At 36.4% G+C, this 27,805-nt stretch overlaps 3 protein-coding genes across 3 annotated transcripts; all 3 read left to right on the forward strand.

The window, feature by feature from the left end:
• The first annotated feature begins 328 nt into the window (after window positions 1–328).
• LOC146955246 (uncharacterized) lies at window positions 329–6,147 on the forward strand. The gene is made up of 2 exons (XM_085748085.1): window positions 329–5,467; window positions 5,776–6,147. The coding sequence occupies exons 1-2, from the start codon at window positions 329–331 to the stop codon at window positions 6,145–6,147; spliced, it is 5,511 nt and encodes a 1,836-aa protein (XP_085604211.1).
• Window positions 6,148–9,716: 3,569 nt separating this feature from the next.
• On the forward strand, window positions 9,717–19,758 carry LOC146955247 (uncharacterized). The gene is made up of 6 exons (XM_085748089.1): window positions 9,717–9,924; window positions 9,988–10,055; window positions 10,170–10,232; window positions 18,768–18,984; window positions 19,176–19,204; window positions 19,416–19,758. Exons 1-6 carry the CDS (start codon window positions 9,717–9,719, stop codon window positions 19,647–19,649), a joined length of 819 nt encoding a protein of 272 aa, XP_085604215.1. The 3' UTR covers window positions 19,650–19,758.
• Window positions 19,759–24,798: 5,040 nt separating this feature from the next.
• Window positions 24,799–25,390, forward strand: LOC146955248 (uncharacterized). The gene is made up of 2 exons (XM_085748094.1): window positions 24,799–24,819; window positions 24,905–25,390. Exons 1-2 carry the CDS (start codon window positions 24,799–24,801, stop codon window positions 25,388–25,390), a joined length of 507 nt encoding a protein of 168 aa, XP_085604220.1.
• Window positions 25,391–27,805: the final 2,415 nt, after the last annotated feature.

Consider the following 27,805-nt stretch of genomic DNA (forward strand, 5'->3'; position numbering starts at 1 on the left):
TACCACAAGCCAGTGAAACTCGCTGTTAGACGGTTAATTCCCAAGAGAAATGCTAGCAAACCTAGATGGACCAGAGACTTTATTCTTAAGTAGTTTGGGCCAATTGTTTTGACTGTAAGGGCTAGGCCCAATATTGTAAGAGGCAGCTTGACCTAAAAAACCAGCTATTTAAGGGGTACTGTTACCTCTGTGAGCAGATAAGAAATAAGCCGTTTTTTTATTCATTCTTTTTCTTTGTTTATTCTGTTTTTTTTCATTGGCATAACTTTGAATTTTGTTGATCCCCAAACGTAAATCCTATCATTGGTGCTTTCATTGCTGTTCTCAAATGCCTCCCAAACCCACAAATCCATCCCCCAAGGACTTGGAAGACGCCATCCAAGCCACCCAACAACACCTTGAAGCCTCCATCAACTCCACACACTCACACTTCAATGAACAACTGAACATTTTGAACACCAAGCTTGATAACCAGCAACATCTACTGGATACACGCGACGCAAACTTCCAGCGAATCATGGACGAACGCCATGAGGCGCTGACGACTATGCTCTCTGCAGTGCTTCAGAGCCGGCCGCCGCCTGCTGATCCGCCGCCTAGTTCCGCAGGTATCACCCATTCTACCCATTTTTCACAACCAATCCTTTCCCCAGTTTTGAATCCCTCAACTTCACTCACACATAACACTTCAAATTTTTCCCTACCATTTCCTGTGTTATCATCACCCACACATACTACTCACCAGATCCAACACTCCATTTTTCCCTTCAACACACATAACCAGTCTATAGTCACTTCACCCACCACTCCCATTTCCGTCACACTCCCTACACCTCCACCGTACACCCCACAACCCCAACCAATCACCCACACTCTTCCGTTGCAACACCCACTACTGTACACACCACCACCCATTCACAACAATATACCTTTTGGTACCTTCCAACAACCAAACCCATCCTACAACCATACTCAACAAAGCCCATTTATGAACACCACACCCCAAACACAATTCCAGCAGACTTTCCGCACACCCAAAATTGAGCTGCACCCCTTCGATGGCACCGAACCCCTTGAATGGATATTCCAAGCTGAACAATTTTTCTCCTTCTACAACATACCAAGTGAAAATCGTTTATCCTTAGCCTCTTTTTACATGAAGGGAGATGCCCTCAGCTGGTATAAGTGGATGTACCAAAATAACCAACTTTTCGATTGGACCTCATTTTCCAAAGCCTTGGAACTTAGATTTGGACCCTCAACTTATGAAAATCACCAAGCTCAGCTCTTCAAGCTCCGTCAATATGGCTCTGTTACGGATTACCAAACCCAATTCGAAAAGTTGGGTAATCGCGTAATAGGCTTACCGCCAGAGGCACTATTAAACTGTTTTGTGTCGGGACTCATCCCCGAAATTCGTCATGAGCTAGCTGTGCAAAAACCATACACCATTACCCAAGCTATTGGTCTTGCTAAATTAATTGAAGCAAAGATTAAAGACTCAAAGTCCAAAACCTCACGGCCTTACACCACACCAGTGCCTACAATCACTTCTGCAGGGCCCAAAACGAACACAACAATGCCAACTGCCCTTAAGCCCAATCCAAATACTTCCACCTCACAAACTGCCGCACCAGCTACCAAATTTCCCATACGTCGTCTAACGGCGGCACAAATGCAAGAAAGGCGAGCTCAAGGCCTTTGTTATAATTGTGATGAGAAATATATTATGGGTCACCGTTGTGCCACGGGACGCTACCTCTTACTCATCCTTGAGCCGGATGAGGAGTCCGAAGACTTGGTGGAAGACAACACAACCAATGACGAAACTGCACCCACATATTTTCATCTATCACCCCAAGCACTTACTGGCCGCACCTCTCCCAAAACACTTAAATTCAAAGGCAGCCTTTATGGCCTCACCGTGTCCGTCCTCATTGACACCGGTAGCTCCCACAACATATTGCAACCTCGAATTGCCCATCACCTTCGCATACCATGCACTACCAATCCCAAATTTTCAGTCATGGTGGGTAATGGAGCACATATTCATTGTGCTGGGTTTTGTTCAAACATCCCTATCACTCTCCAAAACACACTCTTCCATATTCCTTTTTATCTATTTCCCATAGAAGGTGCTGATATTGTATTGGGCATGGAATGGCTACAGACACTTGGTAAAATTGATGCCGACTTCTCCATACCAGCCATTTCCTTCATACAGCAAAACACGAGGGTCACTCTCCAAGGTGAAGGGAACAACCAACCATCACCATCTACTTTACATCACATTACACACCTACTCCACACCAACGCTATAGCCTCCATGCACCTGCTGACATATACTCCCACATCCCAGCTAGAAACGACAACTTCCACATCTCCACAACAACCAGAGACCATACCCCCAGCCGTACAACAACTGCTTCAACAATATACAGCCGTATTCCAAACCCCGCATGGCCTTCCTCCAACTCGCCCTCACGACCACCACATCCCTCTCCAACCAAACACAGCCCCAATCAATGTCAAACCGTATCGTTATCCTCACTCTCAAAAAGAAGCCATGACCGCTATCATTCATGACATGCTCAAGGAGGGAATTATCACACCTAGTCACAGCCCTTACTCCTCGCCGGTGCTATTAGTTCGAAAAAAAGATGGGTCATGGCGTTTTTGTGTGGACTACCGAGCCTTAAATGCGGTTACGGTTCGTGACCGTTTTCCCATACCCACGATTGATGAGTTGCTGGATGAATTGGGTGCAGCAACTGTTTTCACCAAGATAGACTTACGTTCCGGATATCATCAAATTCGGGTTATGCCTAATGATACTCACAAAACGGCTTTTCGCACTTTTGATGGTCACTATGAGTTCCTAGTGATGCCTTTTGGTTTATCTAATGCTCCATCCACTTTCCAATCAGCTATGAATGATTTATTTCGTCCTTTTTTACGCAAATTCGTTTTAGTTTTTTTTGATGATATTCTCATTTTTAGTAAATCTCTTTCTGACCATGTTTCTCACCTACAGCTGGTTTTAAAATTGTTACATGAAAATCAATTTTTTGCAAAACAGTCCAAGTGTGTTTTTGCAGTGCAGCAAGTGGAATATTTCGGACACGTGATTTCAGCAAACGGCGTAAAACCAGATCCAGAAAAGATTGCAGCAATTTTAAACTGGCCTGTACCTCACTCTATTACAGCTCTCCGCGGATTCCTAGGTCTCACCGGATTTTACCGGCGTTTTGTGAGAAACTATGCTACCATAGCGGCGCCACTCACAGATTTGTTAAAAGGTACAAAGTTCACATGGAATATACAAGCAGAGGAATCTTTTGCAAAGTTAAAAACAGCTATGACAACAACGCCGGTATTGGTTCTGCCGGATTTTGCGAAGCCTTTCACCATTGATACTGACGCGTCTGCAGTAGCCATAGGGGCTGTTCTCTCACAGGAAGGGCATCCTCTAGCTTTTTTCAGCAGGAAAATGTGCAACCGCATGCAAAAATCATCAGTCTATGTCCGCGAACTCTTTGCCATAACAGAAGCCGTCAAGAAGTGGCGTCAATACCTGATTGGGAGACATTTTCACATATTCACAGATCAGAAAAGTCTCAAAGAGCTGTTTACACAAACTATTCAAACACCGGAACAACAAAAATGGGCCGCAAAATTGCAAGGGTTCAGTTTCGACATCTTCTACAAACCAGGCAAAACTAACCTTGTCGCCGACGCCCTTAGCAGAAAACACTCCGAGGAAGAAGGTTCCCTTCTGCTAGCTCTCACAACGACTGTTCCTGATCTCCTTCAAGAATTACGCCAATATTATCTGCAGCATCCACAGGGCAAAACCTTACTTTCAGATCTGTTCCACAAAGACAACCCAAACCCACACTATACATTTAAAGACGGACTGTTGTTTTTTAAAGGACGAATATATGTTCCGGACTTACCAGGCTGGAGAGACTCTCTCTTAACAGAATTTCATTCGTCACCCATGGCGGGACATTCCGGCGTCAAACCAACCTTATTCAGACTTGCAGCTACGTTCTTGTGGCCGGGCATTCACAAGTCAGTGAAGGAATGGGTGCAACAATGTCCAAATTGCCAACACAACAAGTACATGCCTACAAAAAAATCAGGACTGTTACAACCCTTGGACATACCACAAAGAGTTTGGGAGGATTTAACAATGGATTTCATTACCCATCTACCAAATTCTTTCGGCCATACAGCCGTTTGGGTCATTTGTGATAGATTAACAAAGTTTGTTCATTTTATTGCATTACCTACCCGGTTTACAGCAAGGGATTTAGCCATTCGTTTTTCCACGGAGATTTGCAAGCTGCACGGTGTTCCTAGCTCTATCATTTCTGATCGTGATCCAATCTTCCTCAGCAACTTCTGGAAGGAGTTATTTCGTGTCCAAGGCACGACGTTGAAGTTCAGCTCAGCCTACCATCCGGAGACCGACGGCCAAACAGAAGTCGTTAATAGAAGCTTAGAGACTTATCTCCGTTGTTTCACAAGTGACCATCCTCACAAATGGTACAAATATCTTCACTTTGCTGAATACTGGTACAACTCTTCATTTCACTCTGCCATCCAAATGTCACCTTTCCAAGCTTTGTATGGCCGTGCACCGCCCACCATCCTCAACTATGTTAAAGGAGACACCTCATTGACAGATCTGGACAAGTCCCTGGAACAGAGGCAGCAGCTTCTCAACAGACTTAAGGAAAACTTGAAAAAGAGTAAGGCCAAAATGAAAGTACAAGCAGATAGAAAACGTAAGGATTGTATCTTCTCACCTGGAGATCTAGTTCTTCTCAGACTCCAGCCTTACCGCCAACAGACCGTGCAACGTAGGATCTCGCCCAAGCTAGCAAAACGATATTTTGGTCCGTTCAAGGTCCTCCGTCGTATCGGTGCCGTCGCTTATGAGCTGGAGCTTCCACCATCTTCAAGGATACATCCGGTCATACATGTCTCTCAGTTAAGGGCTTATCATGGTGATAACCCAGAGGCTCACTTCTCTCCAATTCCTCAAGAAATGGAGCCCAATATTACTATGGAACCGTCTGAAGAGAAAGATGAGGAGCGCAGAACTTGTCAACAAGTCAAGAAGAAAATAGAGGAAGTTATGAGAGAGACTACTCACCAAACACAACCAGACACTTTAACTCCTAATCTCACTGTAAACTCACCAGTTTCCAAGATGACCTCTGACTTGTCACAACCGTTGGCTACACTTCCACCACAAGATGGCTTATTCCCAGGACTTTCCTCACCATCAGATGATACTGCCGAATCTTCACAGCTGGCCTCGGGAACATACACTTCAAAACCCAACGGTCCACTTTCAGACCAACCACAGTCCCATCACAATTCCAGTGGAGCCACCCCCAACTCAGCACACATTCCAAACCTTGAGGTCAAGGTTTCAAGTGCACCGGATAGCAATGTTAGACGGTTAATTCCCAAGAGAAATGCTAGCAAACCTAGATGGACCAGAGACTTTATTCTTAAGTAGTTTGGGCCAATTGTTTTGACTGTAAGGGCTAGGCCCAATATTGTAAGAGGCAGCTTGACCTAAAAAACCAGCTATTTAAGGGGTACTGTTACCTCTGTGAGCAGATAAGTAATAAGCCGTTTTTTTATTCATTCTTTTTCTTTGTTTATTCTGTTTTTTTTCATTGGCATAACTTTGAATTTTGTTGATCCCCAAACGTAAATCCTATCACTCGCAATGTTGGTGTTGCATTGGATAAGAGCGAGACGAAAAAGGAGAATGTTGATAAGGGTTGTAGTAGTGAAGGAGGTTTCTATGATTGTAATATTTGTTTAGGTTTGGCTAAGGATCCTGTTGTGACTCGTTGCGGTCATTTGTTCTGTTGGCCGTGCTTATATAGATGGTTGCATTCGGGATCATCCGGCAATAAAGAATGTCCTGTTTGCAAGGGAGAAGTTAAGGATAAGAAGGTTATTCCTATATATGGTGGTGGGAATGATGTCGATGTTAGTCATGAGGATTCAAGCTCCACTCTGCAAATCCCTCGCAGACCTAATGCAAGGAGGAAGGTTTCGAATGCGAGGCAATCAAGACATGGGAGAGTGAGGCATCTAGTAATGACTATTCCGTAGTGTTTGATTATTATTAGCGTGTTTTGTTTACGATTGTAATGTGCTCCCAAAGCACATCTAAAGCTAATGCATGAACTAGTTGAGTTTCTATGACAGTTTTAACTTTTTTGAACTCTCAAAACCCTTTTGTGGCATCGTTATATTAATTTTGAAACATTTTATTATGTGTTTGGTGGTTAATATTATGTTGATAGTGATAACAATATCTCTTGATTGAAGTGAATTTTGTGCGGCTAAATTAAGTAATGCTATTGTTGGTCTTTTATGTATTTAATATGTATAGTGTAAACAAGAAATTGTTCAACCTAGCTCATTTTTCGCCAGTGTTGTAACTTGTGTGTGTTATATTTGGGTTTGTGAAAGCTGTCCTGATAGAGATATTATTTGACTGTGTTCATGTTTCACACCAACCAGGTTTTGATCACTCTCGCCTCAACATTCAGGTGAATTATTACTTTGTTGTGTCATCTAATGTTTTACAATTCAAAATTCTCAACCTGATTAGATTAACTGGAGATTTGCATATCTTGCTAAAAAAATATTGATATCTGCTAAAATAATTATTCAATAGAATGTTTAAGATTGCGTCGAAATAGATCTGAATCATTGTGTGGTAGGTAAGGTTTGGATTATGGAACATACATGGAGTTGAATACAGAGGTTTGCATCGTATTTGCCCCAATGTGGCTGTTACGGTCTCCTCAGTGTTTAAATTTCTGAGACTCCTCTAGATCCTAACAGTATACAAGTTTAACTTTTCGAATCAGCCACTAGACCAGTCTTTTAAATCGGTGATTATATAAATTGCGACCGATTTAGAAAAGGTTGCTAAGCCACTTGTTGCTAATGTTAGGACTGATTGAGATTTGTTCTCTCTCTAGTACAGCATATAAATATTTGTCATTAGCGTTAAATCTTTTGTTAATGGTTACTCATTCAATTTGTAACTGCTAATTAGGTTACTGTTTGAGAACTGTTGTCTACCCTACGATAGTTTTAATACATACCACTTGTTGAGTGACATTTCACTCCGTTAGGCATAAACATGTTACATACTACAGAGTCATGCAGTCTGCGGACTGTTTCTGATTGGGACAGTCGCTACTGAATGCGATAAATAGGTTGTGGAAAATGTCAATTCCGTCAAAAGTGTGTATGTTTGATTGTTTGGATGGCGATTGCTTCATGGAAGGCCCCCAACAAGGATGGAATTATGGAAGGAGTATTAAGAAACATCTATCAACAATGTTGTGTGCTATGGTTTCATCAATTCGAAACTCAGTCACCTACATTTCTCTTGTCGAGTTGCAAAAGTCAGTTGGAGTGCCATTTTCAAACGGCTTGGTTGGAATGCGCCAAGTTAGGGATGAGGAGGTTGACAATTTTGTCTTTTAATTTCATTGTGAAAGGGAATAAGAAGCATAGGGTAGAGGAAAAACATTATTTTTAACGGGAAAGTGACTAACTCGAAAGAGGTGAAAAATTCCTCCCATTTCAGGAGAGATGTTCCGTCGCCTGGAGAATTTTCCGTTTTTTGATTTGAGTAGACTTGAATCTCTTTCAGGATTTGAGTAGACTTGAATTATTAAGTGAACAATCTTGATTTTGAATGATTATCAAGTGAACAATCCAATCTTTAGAATTATGGAAACAATAATCTGAATGTTCAACAATAGCCTGACACAATCAGTATGGCTTGTTCATTCTGAATAGCCTGAGACAATTAAAACTAAATTCACAATTAAAAACTTAAACTTGTCCGAGTTTATGAGTTAACACTAGAGTTTTAGAACACCGACTACAGCTAGTATCTCAGGAACTCCTATTTGTAGTGATGATGCATCAACAAAACCTATGTTTGATAGAACATTTGAACAATTGGTATAGCCTTGGTGGATATGGATGTCACACAAACATTGAGATATAAGGTCTTGGTAGAGAGAAAATGATTTGCTTTATTTTATTTTATTTTATTTTTGTACTCATTGCAAAAAGATAGGTCACTATCTATAAATTTGCAAAAAATGTGAAGAAAGATGACAGATAATCAAGCAAAGGAGCAGATTACTAAAAGGAAAATTGATAAAGACCCTAGAAAAGTTGTGCAACCTCTAAGGACTAAGAACCTAGAACAAAAGAACATAACAGATAAATATAGATAAATATATTGAGAAGAGGCCTAATAAAGATAAGGTAGTGGAGACTCCAATTGAGGTGCTAAATCATAATCTTGCTTCAAATAGAGGTGGATCTAGTAGAAGTAATAAATTATGAAATGAAGAGTAACATGTAGCTAATAAAGAAGATGATAGTTTGAATCAAACTGATGAAATGGACAAAACTGGAAACATTAATGATACAAGCTCCAAAGGTTCAAAGTTTCTTAAGGAGGAGGTGAAAGCTTATCAACTAAGGAAGACAACAATGAGATGAGATTATTCCTGAGAGAGTGCATAAAATAGGGTTTTTCTAAATGAATCTTGGGCAAATATTGATTCCTATCCATTACGGCATAATAGGGGGACCAAATCTTCATTTTTTTTGTGGGTTAATAGGCTTTTTCACCCTTTGGCATATAAGCGAAATTTGATTTACCCTTTGTAATTTTTTTTTTTTTTTTGGAGATCACCTTGTAATTTAAAGATTATTTGGTTTTGGACCCTCAGTGCATATGACTGTGCAAAAATTTATGGGTTAATAGGCTTTTAACCCCCTGCCATATAGGTGGAAATTTGGTTTACCCTCCTGCCGCGTCAGTGAAAATGCACAGTCATATGCACTAAGGGTTCAAAACCAAAGAATCTTTAAATTATAATCTCCAAATATTTTTTTTACAAGGGGTAAACCAAATTTTGCCTATTAACCCTTGCTTTTTTAAATAGGGGACCAAAAGTGTATTCAAGAATTTATATTAATATTTTTTATATTTTTTTCTTCATCTTATTTCTCTGTTTTAAACGATATTTTAAACTTAGTTCATCTATAAATTTTATTTAATTTCAGCCCCTATTTTTCTAAAATTAATAACAGTGAGTGGTTTTAGTCATTGTAAAACTAAAATAGGAACTAAAATTGAAAAAAAAATTATGCTGAGTCTAAACTTGAAAAATCCTGAATTTTATAGAGGCCAAATATATCTTTGATTTTAAACTTTAGTTTGAAAAGCTTTTTACCAAAGAATATGACTAATTTTAGTTCCTAAGAACTACAAACGTAGTCCGTAATAAATGACACCTTCCTTTATCCTTGCTAATTAGTTTAGGGTGTGTTTGTTGCATGGTTACCACAAACATTCCTGGAAAATGACATTAGGAAATAACCATTCTCATGGATGAAACAAGTTTATGAAAATTATTCTTAAGAATAAAAATTACGAACAACTTAAAGGGTGAATTTTTTTTATTCTCGTCAATAAAACAAAACTATCAATAACTCGTGATCAAACTTACAAATGAGTAGCGATTTCGGTGCAAAATGATTCTTCATCAATCCTGTAAGTTATGTTCCGTGTCAAGGGAATGCTTGTTACATTGTTTCAGAGATTGCAGAGTGTGGTTATAAATTAGCATATGGTGGCCGTAGACCTTATTCCTGACTCTTTTTGGAGCCAAGACTTTGAAACTTGGCTTGTATACAATCTTACCAAATCCAAGTATTGTGGTATGAAGAATTTGAATTTCATGTTTATTGTTTTGTTGGATCTAGTTTGTCATTCTCATATTGAGTGGGTTTTCAAGCAAGGTCATAGTACGAAGTTGGAGGCTGTGGCAATTAGAGGTTTTATGCTAATCATTTAGCGATGTTGATAGTATTAATATGGTGAAGATGTTTTCCTTTTAGGTTGCTCTTATGTCTTGCTAAAGAATTCTTTGTGGGAAAGACCAAATGATAAAGTTGCTCGAGAGGAGGTTTTTGTTTGAGGGTGAGGTGACGGTATGGGTTGAGGAAGTGTTCCATTTTCTTTGAAAAGGGCGAGCACCGTCTAAGGTGTTAGCATTCTCTTGAACGATGCTCTTGAATAGAATACTGACAGGGTGAATCTAGCAATAAGAGGTGTCTTGGCGGGCGACTCATTGGGAGAGGAGGTGGGTTACCTAGCTATAGTTTAGTTAGGCTCCGCCCAAAGTCCAGGTGTTATCCTAGAAGTGATAAGTGTTGCGGAGCCGTCGAAAGCGAAAAAAACAAACCCTAATAATTTTTTTTTAACAAGAAGGAAACACTAGTTAATTAGTGGTAAATGAATATTTAAGCCATTTGGATCGCTGAAATGGCATGTTTAGATGTCGTTGATTGTATTTTATTCTTATTATTGATTATTGAAGGATTGATGGCACGGATCGATGATGTAATCAGTAATATATATATATATATCAACGATACGCTCTCACTCAATCTCTTGCCTTTGATCATCCAACTTTCTATAACCAGTCGGATTTCTGATAGGCCAAACCGCAAGTGCACGGTCTATCGAAGTAGTAGTAAAAGAGAGTATCGTTCCGCTAGGGAGTTGTTCAATTTAACTAACTTTATAGAATGATTAGAGGAGAAGAAAGATTATAAAGTAGGAGGTTTCAGCTGTTGAAAGTAAATAACAATAATAAAAAGAGAGCCTTGGGATCATTAGTTCACCGTAATGACGAATCCTTCGCAAACAAACCCTTAAACTTATAATTCTACGTAAGTCCTAATTTCTAAAGACAAGTTTCTCTTTAGCGTATCAAAGCTTCTCTCGAAGTCAGTGAGTGTATTCCTCCAACAACCACACCTATTCTCATAGGTGATTGCCTTTGGAACCCTTGAAGATCGAAACTTTATATGTCTCAAGGTTTGCTAGATTATTCTCATGTTTCGCAATCCTTGTCTAAATTCACTTGTTCGAATATCAAAGGGCTCCGCGTTCGCTTTATGAATTGATATTTGAGATGATGAATTAACAATTATCAAACCCTCCGCGTTCGCTTCCACAGTTTGATAATGGTTAATTCATGTTAAAACGGTGAATTTAGATTAGAAATTAGGGTTACATATAATTAAGGTTTAAGGCTTGGTTTGATCCGGATTACGTCATTAGACTTATCCAACAATCCCAAGACAAAGAAGTCTACTCGCTCATGCTCATCGTAGACATGGCGAAGAAGAGAGAAAGCATAAAATAAATAACAAGAAAGTAAAGAAATAAAAAGATGAACTTTATTAAGAAAACAATTGTCACTATTGAATTCCAAGAAAATAAAGATGAATATTTGTGATGGGAGGCTACTCTATTTATAGTTTACAATCGACTTAAAATCTAAGCAACTACAAGGGCTATTTGGTAAAACTAAAATAGAGTAGCTTGGGCCCTAAGCAAAAGCAGCAAAAAGAGCTTCTGGGTGGTGGCACGGCCGTGCCACATGTTGGCACGGGCCGTGCCAAGCTTCTGACTTGGGGGAATATATTTTTGTTCCCGAATCTTTCGTATTTTCTCTCCGAATCAGCTCCAGACTCCTTTCTTTTGCTCCAAGACTCCTTCCATCCAATATTCATTCCTGAAATATAAAAATATGCAACTGAAGTAAAATAGCTCAAAAAGGAAACAATATTAAAATAAAATAAAATAAAATCTAAATAAAACGAAACTAAATAATATATAAAAATAGACTAAATAATGACTCATCAATTTCATGACTTGGCTGAGAATTGAAGTTGTAGTTCCTGAAGCATTTTCTTTAGTGCTGGAGAGAAGGAAGTTTCTTGAACTTTATTTTCTTTTTTATTTCTTGATATATTCTGATAGAGAATGATGAAGATGTTGGTATAGATTTAGTATTTGGAATACTTCGAACTCATCAACAGAAGAATTTCAAAATAGTAATTGCAGATATGTTTTTTAAAATGGCTAATTTCATCGAATGTCAGAAGGTAACAAATGTTGTCTTGAGGACGAGTTAGAAAATCTTGACTTGAAGACGAGTCTCTTCCAACCCGCGGAGAATGATAGAGAATGATATGGAAGTTTCAAGAAGATGGATAATATTATAGATCGTTTTAGAAATAATGAATATTTTAGAGCTTTAGAACTAATGAATATTTTGGGACTAAAAGTCCTTAAATACTCCTCAAACTTAAATTCTAAAGTTCCCCTTACTCTTAAACGCGCGCTAAGTATCGTTATCAGGTATTATCTCATAACTTGAAAAACGGGATATTACACAAGAACTCGACGACGAAACAAATTGTCTTTAGTAGAGCTTCAGTCGTCGCTTCGTCGGAATAAGTCCTCTCCTTGACTTACTCCCGTGCCCGTCTGTCCGCTCTTTTTACTGTGCTAACGTATGTAATATTATTCTGAATTTTTTAATCCATATCTTTATCTATGAATTATTGGCTTTATAAGAACAACAAATTGACTCACATAATAAGTCGCAAATGTAAAAATAAAACAACCAATCAAATAAATGATTAGAGAAATCCAAAATGCTTGCTTCACCAAGTTAAATTATAATGAATCATAGTCTTCTCACTTTGTTTTTTGTTCTTATGTAAATTATTGTTGCGTGAATGACATTTTTGGTACAAAGAATCGAGAAAAAATCAAGAAGAATAAAAAAGGACAGAGAAAAATTTACATAGGATTAAAGGGATGGTTCATCCTAGAAGCCATGCACCTGAAAAATAAGTAATTATTTTGAGATATTTTTTGTTTGCCGTTGGACCTTGATTCCTCAATATATTGTTCAATTCCCTAATAAATTGAAACCAATAGTTAAAGATAAATAGGAACTTGTACAAAAAAAAAAAAAGAGAGATAAATAGGAACTAACTAAACAACATCCACTAAATACAGGTTTTGATGTAAAAAAAAAAAAAAAAAAAAAAGGAAAACTCAATAGAATTCATAATTTTTCTAAATGCTTTTGTTTCAACCAAATATCAGAATTATATTTTAACAATTCATAAATTTTCAAATTTTTCTATACATTTCATTACATTCTTTTTAAAAGAATTGTTTGGTACACATGAAACATGAAATGTACTATAATCAAACTGAGACAAACCTATATGTAAAAATGAAAGTCATACACTCCTTCCTCGTCTTCCTTCAAAAAAGAAAACTCACTCTCCTTCCTTGTACTATAATCAACATGGATTTGTTTTCTATGGTTTGAAGACACATCACATGGCTATGCATCTCTATTGGTTTGCCATTGGTTTTTCTTGTCTCGGCTTGGCATAGGAGGGCATCACTTTTATCTTTAGAAGCTTGGTTTTGTTGCTTCATGGTCCTTTTGGTGTGAAGTTTGTTCAACATTTGACCTCCTTCCATTGTTGACTATGGCTCTTCCTTGCATTTGGTTTTTCTTGTCTCGGCTCGGCATAGGAGGGCATCACTTTTATCTTTGGAACCTTGGTCTTACATATGACCTCCTTCCATTGTAGACTATGGCTCTTCCTTGCACTTCTTTCTTGTCTTGTGCTTCTATCTTGAGTGATTGAACACTCTTGATGGTTAAGCGTTGTGCCTTAATTGGCTTTGTTGATATTGGCTTCTACCGGATGGTGGTTAAGCGTTGCTTTGATGCTCCTTCCTTCAATTGGTTCAACCTTGAGTTGTGGTTGCTTCTTGTTGGATGAGCACTTGTTTGATATTTTTCTTAGCCGATGTATTTCCGGCATCTTTCCTTGTATTTTCTCATTTCAAGTTGGATGTGTTTTAAACACCTTCCAACTTGAGGGGGACTATTAGAGATATATTGTTTAGTTAGTCCTATTAGTATATATAGTTGTAACCTCCCCATAAGTGGGACAACTTTCTCATTGTGTAAGATTCATTTTCCATCAATACAAAGAACTTTTCTATATTTCTCTCTTTCCTTCCATGGATTCCATGTTTCATAACAGTCACTATAAACTACGCAAATATACTAAGCAGTACTTAAAATATACAAACATATTGTACCATGTATCATCAATATTATTAAAATATACAAACATATTACTTACTATAATTATATAATTTAGGGACAAAATTAAAGAGTGTGTGATAACTTAGGGATAAATTGATAGTTTATTAAAAAAAATCACACTACGTACTAGATATTCACTGACGGTGAGGACATAAAGAGCGCACACATCATAACACAAATTAGAAAACACCAAAATCATATTGAATAAATAAATACAACATGAAAAAGATTGATTTTAAAAAACCTGTATTTTGAAGGGCTAGAGTGATTGTTTAGACTTTAGTGTTTGGCTGTGTGAGAAATTTCTCAGTCGAAGCAAATTTTCTTTATTTTGTTTGGGATGTTCGATTTGGACATTGTTCATATTGTACTGTATTTAGTTCCAAAAAATAACAAGTGCGAAAGAAACCCTAAACCCTAAAATTAAGCGCAAAAGAAAGAAGACAAAGTGAAGTGTTTGTGACTTCACTTGGTACTGTTTATATGCTTATTTATATGCTTATCTGGTAGACAAGTAATAAGAGAGAGACTGATGTTAGTCTTTTATTTTTATTTTTATGGATTTTTTATTTTTATGGAATGTAATAATGATAATATAATCTAATTAAATCAAGCTCCAAAGTTTTCTTCTTACTATATATAATATTTTTTTTTATCCAGAAGTCCTAGCTCAACTGGTAAAATGCCGAAATTGTTAGGCCGGATGTCATGACAGGGGTTCGAACCCCAGTACCTCCACTTGTGTGTGTGTGAGTTTTTGAAGGGAATGTTGTATTTTTTTTTATTTCCTTTTGACATTGGTACATATATCCCTTTTTGTCGATGAAAATGGAAAGGGGAATGGAGGTAATTAATAGAATGTTTAGAAAATCGTAAAAAAAAAAAAATTTACTTTCAGTAAGAAACTATATGATTGACTGTAAGTAGGGGTGTGCAAAGTTAAAACCAAACCAAAACCGAAATCAAAATTATAATTTGGTTCCTAAAACTGGTTTTATTTGTCAACACAAAAAATAACGTTAAATATTTTTTTTGAACAAAATAACGTTTAATTTTTATTTTCTAAGAAGAGCATCATGTATCATATTGTGATTTGTCACAATAAAAAATATTTAATGCCGTAGTAATATATGATAAGTTAATTTTTAAACTAATCAAGTTTTATTTATGATGTCACTTTTTTTTATTTCTTCAATTAAATTTTTATTCTAAATATGAGTTAGAAACGAGCATCTTAAGCGTAAATAATGTATAAATCTCACATAAAATTTAAGTACAGTTGATCAAAATGTACAATTTACTTACTTCATGAATAATATCTGATGAGTAATATGCTAGCAACACTCTCTTTTGAACACTCTCTCTAATACTCACTCTCTTATTTTCACTTGATTATGACACTAAAGTTGGTTCGGGCTTGTGCAAATGTTTCGCTTGATTCTAGAATGGTTTTACTAATTTTGTGGTAGAATTGGTTGTTTTGGTGTTGTCTATGAGGCATTTATAAGGGATATTGGTGTTATTACTGGTAGTTTTTGAAGGATCGGTGGTTTTTTGTGGGTTATTAGGGTTTGGGGTATTTTTTGAGGTTTCTGTTTGATTTTTCTCCAAATACTTTGGATAATAGTTACTTTCTTCGTTTCAAAATATAAGCAAAATTCACTTTTTAGGTTCATTCATTTAATGATGTATGTGGTTCATGATATGGACCACATACATCATTAAATGAATGAACCTAAAAAATGAATTTTGTTTATATTTTGAAACGGAGGAAGTATCTATAAGACAAGCTTAAGGATTAATGTTGTTTCCATCTTGATCTAGGCGAAAAAACACAAGTCGATGGGGATTATGTGGGTTACCTAATGAATAAGAAAGATGAAAGTTAGTGGTGAATGAACATTCATCTTATCCGATAGGAAATCGCTTAAGCTTTTTTTTGGTAGTGGCCCGGGTTTGAACCCCGAACCTTGCATATTTTATGCATTGTCCCAACCAACTGAGCTAAGCTCACGAGGACAGGAAATCGCTTAGGCTAAAAGGCATGTTGAAGTGTAGAGATTTTGAAACTTGAAAACATAATAGTTTTAAGATAAAATTTGATAAATTTGAATGAGATTGAGCCACTTCAAAGCATTCATTATTTATTTTCTTTTCACTTTTGTATTTTTTATTACAATTTTTTGGATAAATAAAAAACAATGCTTATAAAAAAAAGGGTTAATATATGTTAACCCCTGTAGTATTAGCGAATTTTAAATTACCCCCTATAAAAAAATAAATAAATTAGATTCCAACCTTATAACACGAGGATTCTTTGTGTTAGACCCTCAAACATATGACTGTACACTTAGACATATGTGGCACCTTGAGTCACTAACTTTTTGATCATGTGACACGCTGACTGTATAATTAATTTTGTTTTTTATTTTTTTATCAGATCATAATTACATGTCATTTTTTATTTACAATTAAAAAATAAATAAATTTTCTTCTTGAAACCTCTCTCCTCTCTCTTTTTTTTTCCATAAACTTTCTCTCATCTCTCTCTTTTCTCCCAACCTTCTCTTCTCCCTTCTCTCTTATCTTCTCCCTTCTCTCTTATCTTCTCCCAGCAACCCACTCTCTATATTCCTTTCTCTTCTCTTCATACTTCTCTTCTCTTCCTCCTTCTATTCACTCATATCTTTTATTCATTAAATTCCAAAATCTATGTATTTTTTTCAAACCCATAAATTAAAATCCAAAACCAAAAATTTATTCAATATGAAAAAAAAAAGATTTTTTTTGGATCAGTTGTGTTGTTGTGCATAGGTGTTTTTCTTTATCAATTTTTAGGTTTGTGTTCTTGATATTTGAGTTGTTGTTCTTGAACGATTTGGTTTTGTTTTTGTTGTGTTTGGGTTATGACTTTGTAACCATATTGTGGTATAATAATCCCACAGAAACAATTGTAACAATATTTTAGTATTGATTTTGTGCATTCATGGAAATTGTTTGTGAATTTTCTTGACTGAGTGTTTATTGACAATAGTGTGGGGAAAGATTAAAGCAAAGGTTGGAGACGTTGCAATTTTGCAAAGTGAACAATATGATTGTATAATTTCTCTGTGAATGATCGATGACGATGATGATGAGAGAATTTCAATTGGCTGAAAAGTGGTTGATTTTCCAGGAAAAAAATTATGAATGGGTTGATGATGATGATGATCGAAAATCGGTTTCCTGGGTTTGTTTTTTGGAAGACTAAGATAAAAGAGTAACAAAATGAATGTTGTTTTTAATTTTGATTTTTTTAAAAATTATTATTAATTAAAAAAAGCATTTGGCAAAAAATTAAATGGAAAAAAATGGCAAGTCAGCGTGCCACATCATCATTTGTACACAATCATAGATGACTCAGCAGACTACGTCAGCTTAAATGTACAATCATATGCCCAGAGGTCACATCTGCGAATCCTAGTCACTTGTATTATTGACTTGATTTAACTTTTATAATATTCTTTTTGCCTTTCAAAAATAAAAGTTGAAACCTATTTTTTATTTTTTTTACAAAGGGGATAAACTAGAACTCGCTAACATTAGACGTGGGTAAACATATATTAACCCTAAACAAAATTTGTGGGACTAATAATGTTTAAAAAAATTAAAAATAACAAGAGCCTGTTCATTTAACCCGCGACCGATATTGGGTCGGTCTCGGATAGTAAATTTTCAATCCGTATTTACAAAGAGATTTTTTGTTGGATATTTTTTTTTAAAGGAAGATTTTTTGTTGGATATTTAAATGTAGAAGAGAGAGTGTCATATGCCGTTTTTCCAAGCAAATACCTTTATATACCGTTGAGTAAAATCGCAAGGATATTTTTTTTTTCAAAGGAAGATTTTTTGTTGGATATTTAAATGCAGAAGAGAGTGTCATATGCCGTTGTTTCCAAGCAAATACCTTTGTATACCGTTGAGTAAAATCGCAAATATATAAACCCACTCACTAGTTACATTAAACCTAATCTACGTTTTCTTCAATCTCTTAAAATCTCTCTCTCTCTCTCTCTCTCTCTCTCTCTCTCTCTCTCTCTCTCTCTCTCTCTCTCTAGAAACTCAAAACACTTTCTCTCCAATCGTTGCATTCTGAATCAATCGTCTAAAATTTTCCAGCTTTAGTTCTACGTCAGCATCTTCCTTTCTGACTCACAGATAAAAGTATCGCATCATCCTTTGTTGAATACACAAACCCTAGAAATCGTCTTAGGTTTTTTTAAAACCCTAGAAATCTCAGGTTTTTTTTCCAAACCCTAGAAATCTTCAACAAGACTCATTCATTCCAAGATTAGATCATGGCTAAATCTGGACGCCAGGATCAGAAAAACAGCAGAAGTAAGGGTTTTTGTTATGTTACTTGCTAATTATTAATGATTATTTAGAATATTATCATTGTTATCTTTATCATTAATCATTTCACAGATTTGTCAAACAATGAATGAATTGTTTCACAACAAATTGACTGTAACATTATCTATCTATGCAGTTCAGTTTGAAATTTAGATTTGTAAAACATGTGTTGTCAATTGTGAATCACACAAAATACAAGTTTGTTCAAATTCTGGTGTGCAACTATTTCACCACATGTTTTTGCCCCGTGCTAATCTCCTTTTCCTTTGCCTGTTTTGATAGACGCTGCTGTATCCAAAGTCAAGCCAAAGACGCATCGGAAGAAAGACGGTTCAAGGATTGGAGGTCGTCGAAAGGCACTACACAACAAATATAAAACTAGTTCAACCTACGGCAGCCTCATCTCAGAAGAAGAATTTACCCAACGAAGATATCAATACAGAGGAAGATACCACTGAGATTATGATATCAATGAGTTATTTATCTCCAGAATCATGGGGTAAAGACCTATATCTCTTGGCTCTGTATTTGTAGTTTAAATATATGCTGTGACGCGTCATTCGATGATGCCTGTAGCTCTAATATTACAAGTGAATTGAATGGGACTGTGTGCATATTGTTTTCTAATTTGTCTAATTATTATTACTACTTTATGTTGATAACTCTCCTAATCACATTTTATTTGTGCAGATCACTTACTTTGTCCGGAGGAGATTAAGGTATTGTGTTATATGATGCCTTTTTACTTTCAGTTTGTTTCATTTACAAACATGTTTTTGAAATTAGAGATTGCATTAGGAAACCGTTGATTATATATATTTAGTGCATAATCAATGTATTGGTTAAATTTTCATGCGCCTTTTAAGTAAAAAATCTGAAGAAACACAAATTTTTGATCAATACTTTTGCTGTTTTTTCTTCTTGTTTTAGTTTCAGGATCCTGGTTCCCCTCTAGACTACAACATAGAATCTGAAGAAGAAGAAGGAGAAAAAGAAAAAGAAGAAGAAGAATCACCAATGTCCTATATTCCTATTCGGATGCGCTTCCGCCACCATCCTTCTCCATTATCTCCTCCATTTCCAAGATCTCCTCCTCCATTCCTAGAAGATTTGATAACGTTACCCTTAGAATGGGAATATGAAGAAATTGATGACCAAGTGTAACCTACTAATTTCTGTTATGTAATACAATAAGTAGATTGGATTAGTTATTTCTTTCTTCTACTGCTGCATGAGCCATTTATGTGAATAATTTCAAGCTATTTTTAACAAAGTTTCCTTACCAAGAAGTTTAGGGGAAATCCTTTTTTGCCTCTCATGTTGCTTTTTACTTTGGCATCTCTAGTTGGGGGATGCTTTCATGTTCAGCATTTAGATCCTCAAAAACCTTTATAGCATGACAACGAATATCTTCAGCCTGAAATGTTGAATGATATTTTCTATAATGCTTTACCTAATGTTATTAAAGAAAAATTGATATAACAATAAATATAAGAATTTACTAATGAAATTGAAATGATTCGATCGAATTTCCTTTTATTTTTAATTTTTATTCAGTTTAGACAAAATAATAAAATTGTTCGTTCACAAATCCCATCTCTAGTTTTAATTTTGTGTGAGTTTTCAATGATTATTCTTATTTTGTCTATCTATCAAAAATGACTATTGGTATTCAGCTTTTTATGGTGAACGAAGCAAACTCAATTCATTTACTATCATTCATGGACCAAATACATGATAGTGCATTAGTGTAAAGGTGGGAGCTAGCAATACATGGGGCTACCATTGCTAGTTCACTAGACTTTTGACCCGTGCGTCGCACGGGTTTTCTCGACTATAATAGACACCAATAAATAATCTTTAACCCGTAAGATCATTGATATGGTAGAAAATATTTTCTTAAAAAAAAAAGGCAAGAGGATAGGAATGAAATTGGTGTGCAATGCATTTTTTAGATGGAATTTGTTAGGTTAAATAATTGCAAACCTAATAAAGCAAATGAGGGGAAAAAATTAGGTTAAGTTGCTGCAAACGTAACAAAATTAATAAATAAGGATAAGCTACCCCATTAGCTTGCCTCAAGGTTTCGCGTCTGAGAGAACACTCCGGCTCAAAGTGCACCACGCCACACAGGAGCCCACCCCCAAGGCGAGGATCACCCTACACGTGTCCTCTAATCGTCCCTAATCACACGCCGCAAAACCCAGAGACGGTTAAGATCAACGCGCACTTATATAAAGGTGAACTTGCTTCACCCTCAAGGTATTATTCACTTTTCACAACACTTTCTACATGCTATTTCTCAGTTCCATTACTGACTTGAGAGTTTGAGTGCTAACATGTCTGCATATGCACCTTTCGTTCCATCACAAGGATTCATCACCACCATACCGGAAACCATCACCGTCTCACCGGTGCACTTTCCGCTACCGTTGCCACTCATTCATCCTTACCAGACAGATCAGGAATTAAGAATGTTCTTAAGACCATAGACCCTTTCTAGATATAACGTCCGTTGGGAATTAAGAATGGTTTTAAGAGCATAGTCCCTTTGATAATTTATGTCCCTTTAGAATAAAGAGTACTTTTATGACCATAGTCCTTTTTGAAGAAAAACAATGTCCCTTCGGAATAAAGAATGATCTTAATAGTATATGTATATATCCTTTGGATATTTTCTTTAAGGCTTTGGAGAAGTTAGAGGCTAGAATGGTGGTAACACCAAATTTGAATGGTGAGAGTACTATATCGATACTTTTAGAGAAGTTAAAGATTAAAATGGTGGTAACACATATTTGAGTGGTCACAATACCATAATGTATTAAAATAAAGGTCTTAGACACCATAATGTAAGTGTAATTCTCGAACGGTTTTCTACAATATAGTAGTTAAACACACAATTATAGATGTGCTTGTTTTATCCTGGAGCCTTGCACAATTTTAGACATTGCAATATAATGTCTTAAAGAGAGCAACTTTGTCCTGACTCAACCTATTAACAACTTCAGTTGATGAAATTTTTATTTTTTTGAAATAGATTTCGAAAATAAAAAAAAATACAACAGTTTAATTTAGAAATCCAAAAACTAACAATTTCATATGTCAATCTCGGCGTCAGGTCCCTCCCGAATCGAGTTCCTCAAGGATGACGAGATATACTATCAACCATTTGAAATAGAATTTACTTAGTCGTTTGGAATACGATTATGCTGGGAAAACTAGTTTGAGACAGCCAAACTGAAGTGAAGGACATTTAAGATTTTTATGTTTGGTAAGGTAGCCTTGGATTTGATGACATAAACCGTCCCCAGTCCTTGTCTTGGTGTGAGACTTGCTAGAGAAGCAAACACTGTTATGCTGGGAAAACCAGTTGTGCTATATACTCTTGTTTCTGCTGCACTTAAGATAGTTATGTTTAGAAAGTAGAGTATAGCTATACAGATAGAGTATGGCCTTGATACTATTAATCCATAATTGAAGGATTCAGAAACTAAAAGAGAGGAAGCAGGGTGAGGACATGACATAATTGATGTTTATAAGTGCATGAGGTAATAATGTCTACTCTTGTTGACATGATTCCTAGTTCTTAAAATTAAGTGGACTGTGCGATCGAGTTGGGATTCGAACGTACGGAACACGGCTAACTCTGATATGTTCATGGTAGAAACCACATATTGGAACGATAAATTGAAACATAGATTCTGGTTTTGTTCCTAAGTCCAAATGTTGGGGTTTTAAATTTATTGTTTCGGAGATTGATTCAAAACCAGTGGTAGACAGCATGATCATAATTGAGGCATATTGGTTTGTGTTTTTATTTAATCATATTTAACAGACTTTCATACACTATACTGAGAAATATTGTCTGAGATACTGAGAAAATTTCTCAAGGTTGCCACAAATTCTGCTATACAGAGAAAATTTGTTAAAAATATTGTTTCTGAGATTGATTCGTGCCGACCAAATATCTTGCTAACCGAAATTTCCTCAACATTGGTCTTAATAATAAAGTCACAGATTGTTATGTTTGGAATTGGAAAGGTAGCTTCAAATGATAGCATATATTCAGTTGCATCATAGAAATATTTAGCAAGATAATCATTGTCGAAGAGTCTTAAAATATGAGGACACTATTCTGCATTATTTGACTAGGAAAATGCGAGAATATCAAGCTACCCCAACTTTCTGTAGTTGTAGTCCTGCAGCTAATTTATTCTTGGCTTGCATTTGGCGCTGGACAGAAGGAAATTTCAGTGCAACTTTTGTTGCCAAAATGAAACTCTCCTCCTGCTAATTTCAGTGCAAATTTCATTTCTAATACTTTTACCTTTGTGTGTAATGGAAAATCTATTGTACACATGCTAATTCAGCATTATTATAATTATTATAGATCATTTAATTGCACTTTATTTTCTTTTTTATTTCTTGGTAAATTCTGATAGAGAATGATGGAGATGTTGGTACAGTTTTTGTCTTTGGAATACTTTGGACTCAGAAACAGAAGGATTTCAAAATGGTAATCGAAGACATGTTTTAAAAATGGTTAATTTCATCGTATGTCAGAAGGAAAAATATGTTGTCTTGAGGACGGAAAAGAAAATCTTGACTCGAAGACGAGTCTCTTCCAACCCGCAGAGAATGATGGAGAATAATATGAAAGTTTCAAGAAAACTGATAATAACTAGGACTATCTTTAGATATTTCTATTTTGTAATGTAGAGCCTTACTAGACTAGTATAAATGAGGCTCATCACCATGTATTTTGACAATTCAAGCATAGAAGTATTCAATCAATGACAACTTTCTTTTAGAATATTAGAGAATTTATCTATTTTTCTACCATTTCATGTCTTCCCTTTCTTTAGTTCCAGCTCGTCCTAGCCATGTGCCACTATAGGATTGTCCTCATTCGCCTTTCATAGTCTGCATCTCCATTGCATCATGATAATATTTTGGTTCCTATCAATGCTCATAAAATTATTGCTCTCCTCCTTTAACCTTTTGTGTTGCAATCTTGGAAATCTTCTCCGTCTTAGGGCCAACAATGACTAGAGCGTTTTCTTTCTGATGTTAAATTTGTTTATACTAGAATCAAATGTATTGACTCTGTTCGCCCTGTTGGAATATTTAATTATTTATTTATATTCTAATGTCATTATGCAGGTAATTACCTTTATATTAATTGTTGGGTATTTGTGTTGGTTGCATCATTACTAAAACAAATATCCTTGTTGTGTAAGTTGGAACCAAAGTTCCAACATGTGGTTAGGCATCTCTGTAAGATGTTGGATACAATGTTCCAACATCCTGGCACGGTTCAGTGTGCCTGGGTTCATGCCTATATGTACGCGCGCCCTTTATTGTTTAAGGAAACAATATTTCCTTATCTTATTGTCCAAGCAACGTGCATATCTATACAGAATCAGCTGTGGAATATTTCTAAAGTAGATTTTATATTTTAGGAAATATTTGTTATTGGCTGGAACGATCCAATAAATGTTCTGACATTTTAGGACTTTCCAGATTTGTTTATGAATTCTGTTTTACAGATTAGCTGAACCGATCTACTTTGTACTGAAGCCCAAAGAAGTATTTAGCCCAAGCTGCTTCAGTATATAAACAAGACTTCAAGACCTAATTGAGCATTCATGCCGTCATACTAAAAAGATTAGATTCTTAGGGTTTTGAGTCTACATGTATTCTGCTCTTGTATCATGTTGATGCAAGTTTAGAATCTTTACTGTGTGCCTTTCTTGTATCGCCTGTGATACTTGTTTAGGACTGTCTGTGTGAGTTTGATACTCTTATGCACTACACCGAAGTTGTGAAACAAGATGTTAGTTGTTTGTGCTTGAAGGTAACTTCTACTTTTGTTTTGGTTTAGGTCTGATAGGTCACAGGGGTTGTGACTGACCAATAGGATAGTGAGATGGGATCTAAGATCTAGGAGTTCCTAGGTTGAAGTCTAGACGGGGTAGGTCCTAGGTCATATTGTATAAACGAGGAGTTTGCTGAGAGCTATTGAATAAGGACTACACTAGTAGATTTCCTTCCTAACTTGGAGCCCCCAGACGTAGGTGTTTTTGTTAGCGAACTGGGTCAACAAACTCATTGTGTTCTTTACTTTCATGTCATTTATTTTCTTGTTTTTATTTCTGTTTATCACGTGATGTTGGAACATTAAACGGAATATTGCAAACGTTAAAACATCTGACAGAACACATTAAAACAAGTGCGCTATAATTTCAATTGGCATCAAAGCAGGCACCCTGCCTGTTTTAGGGTGAGCTCCAGGGTGTTCTATTCTAGCATCATGGACAACGAAGGTGGATTTGTAAACAGACCCTCTCTATTGGATGGCTCAAATTATAATTACTGGAAATCACGCATATGAGCGCTTTTCTCAAATCCATTGACAGCAGAACCTGGAAGCAATTCTGAAATGTTGGGAACATCTTTTGACACTTGACGCTGATGGTAACAGGACTGATATTTTGAAGCCAGAAGAAGAATGGACTGCTGCTGAAGATGAACTGGCTCTTGGAAAATCCAAAGCTTTGAATTCCTTGTTCAATGGGGTAGACAAGAATATGTTCAGACTGATCAAGCAATGCACTGTGGCTAAGGATGCTTGGGAGATTCTCAAAACGGCACATGAAGGCACAACTAAGGTAAAAAGTGCTAAAATCCAACTTCTTACCACTAAATTTGAGAATCTGAAAATGTTAGAAGATGAGAGCATTCAGGAGTATCATTTGAACGTTCTAGATCTTGCAAACTCTTTTGAGTCTCTTGGAGAGAAAATTTCTGATAAAAAACTTGTTAGAAAAATTCTCAGATCTCTACCAAAGAAGTTTGACATGAAAGTTACTGCTATTGAGGACGCTCAGATATATCTAGTTTAAAGGTTGATGAATTAATAGGGTCTTTGCAAAACTTTGAAATAACAGTCAACAACAAGACTGATAAAAAGGGGAAGGGTATTGCCTGTACATCTAGTATGGATTCTGATGATACACTTCGAACTTATGAAGATGATGAGGATATGTCAGAGTCACTAGCACTTCTTGGGAGACAGTTCAAGAAGATTTTCAAAAAGTTTGACAGAAGGTCAGGCCAAATGGTCAGAACATCCGACCCAACATTGACAATCAACCTAGTAAAGAAAAGGTGGCAAGATCTGAGGAAATGAACTCACACTACAAAGGAGTGCATTGTCATGAATGTGAAGGGTATGGTCACATCAGAACAGAATATGCTACTTTTCTAAAGAAACAGAAGAAAAGTTTGGCTGTGTCTTGGTCAGATGGAGATGACTCAGATGATGAGGTAAAAGCTGAATCTGCAAATCATGCCTCTGCCCTAACTGGTAGAATTATGTCAGAAACCGAGTCTTGTGAAGAAGAAATGTCTTATGATGAGCTTGTTATATCCTACTATGACCTGATGGTTAAAAATAATGAGTTAACCCAAAAGGTTGAGGAACAGGCAAAAGGGATTGCACAACTGCAGGATGAAAGGTTTGATAATTTGGCTCATATCTCAGAACTCATTGATGAATAGTCAAAATTGAACTTTCAACTGGTGCATATGAAACAACATACTGGAATGAAGTCAGCAGAGTCAATGTTCAAACATCCAGAGGAACATCAGACGAAGAAGAAATCAAATTCTTGGGTCTGTGATCACTATAAAAAGAAGGGGCACATTAGACCCTATTGCTTCAAGCTGCATGGTGAGTTCTTGCATTTTCAGCAGAAACTATACAAGAAAGGATGGAACCACAAAAGCACCAACACTGGGTTAATTGCTCACACATCTCTCAGAGCATCATCTAAAGAGGACTGGTATTTTGATAGTGGTCGTTCAAGACATATGACTGGTGTAGAAAACTATCTGGAAAATGTAAGACCTTATGTTACCAGCTATGTTACCTTTGGTGATGGAGCTAAAGGAAAGGTTGTAGGAATTGGAAACCTGATTAAACATGGGTTGCCAAGACTTGATGATGTGTTTCTAGTTAAAGTATTAACTGCCAATTTAATTAGAATTAGTCAGTTGTGTGACCAAGTATTGCAAGTAAACTTCACCAAATTAGAATGTCAGATTTCAGATGAGAAAGGAGAAGTACTCATGAGAGGCATAAGATCCAAAGACAATTGCTATCTTTGGGTATCTCAAGAAGAGTCAATTATCTCAACCTGTCTTTTGAGCAAAAAGAAAGAGATCAAATTGTGGTATCAAAGGTTGGGTCATCTGCATCTGAAAGGGATGAAGAAAGCTTTAACTTCAGAAGCTATAAGAGATTTACCAAATCTGAAGATTGTTGAAGGCAGCATTTGTAGTGAATGTCAAATTGGCAAACAAACATGAATGTCCCATCCAAGGTTGAAACACCAAGCAACCTCTAAAGTTTTGGAACTTCTGCGCATTGATCTGATGGGACCTATGCAAGTTTAGAGCATTGGTGGAAAAAGGTATGTTCTGGTTGGTGTTGATGACTTCTCAAGATTTACTTGGGTGAACTTTATTAGAGATACGTTTCATGCTAAACACTTACCTTATCGTTTCTGGGCTGCAGCCATGAACACAACTTGTCATATTCACAATAGGGTTACTCTAAGAACTGGAACTTCAACAACTCTATGAGTTATGGAAAGGGAGAAAACCTACCGTCAAATACTTCCATGTGTTTGGTAGCAAGTGCTACATCTTATCTGATAGAGACTAAAGGAGGAAAATGGATCCTAAGAGTGATGAAGGAATTTTTCTTGGTTACTCTACTAACAGCAGAGCCTATAGGGTCTTTAATCCCAAAACTGAAACTGTTAAGAAATCCATTAATGTAGTGATAGATGATGTACCTAAAGAGAGGGTTCCTGATGTTGATGCTGATGTTGGAACACCTGTTCAGGAAACAACTGTACCCACTCAGGTGAATGAATCTGAACCTGAGAAAGATGAAAGTGAAGATGTTGGGCAAGATCAGATGTCCACTACTAAGGGTCCATCTATTAGAGTTCAAAAGAATCATCCTAAAGACCTAATCATTGGGAATCCTGATATAGGGATCACAACCAGAAGGTCAGTTGGATTCATTGCCAACTCTTGTTTTGTGTCCAAGATTGAGCCAAAGAATGTCAAAGAAGCCCTGACAGATGAGTTCTGGATTGAAGCTATGCAAGAAGAACTTAATCAATTTAAAAAGAGTGAAGTGTGGGATTTAGTTCCAAGACCTGAAGGTGTGAATGTGATAGGCACCAAGTGGATCTTCAAGAACAAGTATGATGAACATGGGACTGTGACCAGAAATAAGGCAA

Source organism: Medicago sativa, chromosome 1 (assembly GCF_051527215.1).
Source record: "Medicago sativa cultivar Bolivia chromosome 1, Bolivia_mono, whole genome shotgun sequence".
NCBI lineage: Eukaryota > Viridiplantae > Streptophyta > Magnoliopsida > Fabales > Fabaceae > Medicago > Medicago sativa.

Coding starts and splice junctions, on each gene's coding strand:
- LOC146955246 (XM_085748085.1), top strand. CDS start 329: ATGCCTCCCAAACCCACAAATCCATCCCCCAAGGACTTGGAAGACGCC. Junction 5,468..5,775: donor CAAGTGCACCGGATAGCAAT/GTTAGACGGTTA, acceptor GCATTGGATAAG/AGCGAGACGAAAAAGGAGAA.
- LOC146955247 (XM_085748089.1), top strand. CDS start 9,717: ATGGTGGCCGTAGACCTTATTCCTGACTCTTTTTGGAGCCAAGACTTT. Junction 9,925..9,987: donor GGAGGCTGTGGCAATTAGAG/GTTTTATGCTAA, acceptor TTTTCCTTTTAG/GTTGCTCTTATGTCTTGCTA. Junction 10,056..10,169: donor ATAAAGTTGCTCGAGAGGAG/GTTTTTGTTTGA, acceptor GCTCTTGAATAG/AATACTGACAGGGTGAATCT.
- LOC146955248 (XM_085748094.1), top strand. CDS start 24,799: ATGGACAACGAAGGTGGATTT. Junction 24,820..24,904: donor TGGACAACGAAGGTGGATTT/GTAAACAGACCC, acceptor ATCCATTGACAG/CAGAACCTGGAAGCAATTCT.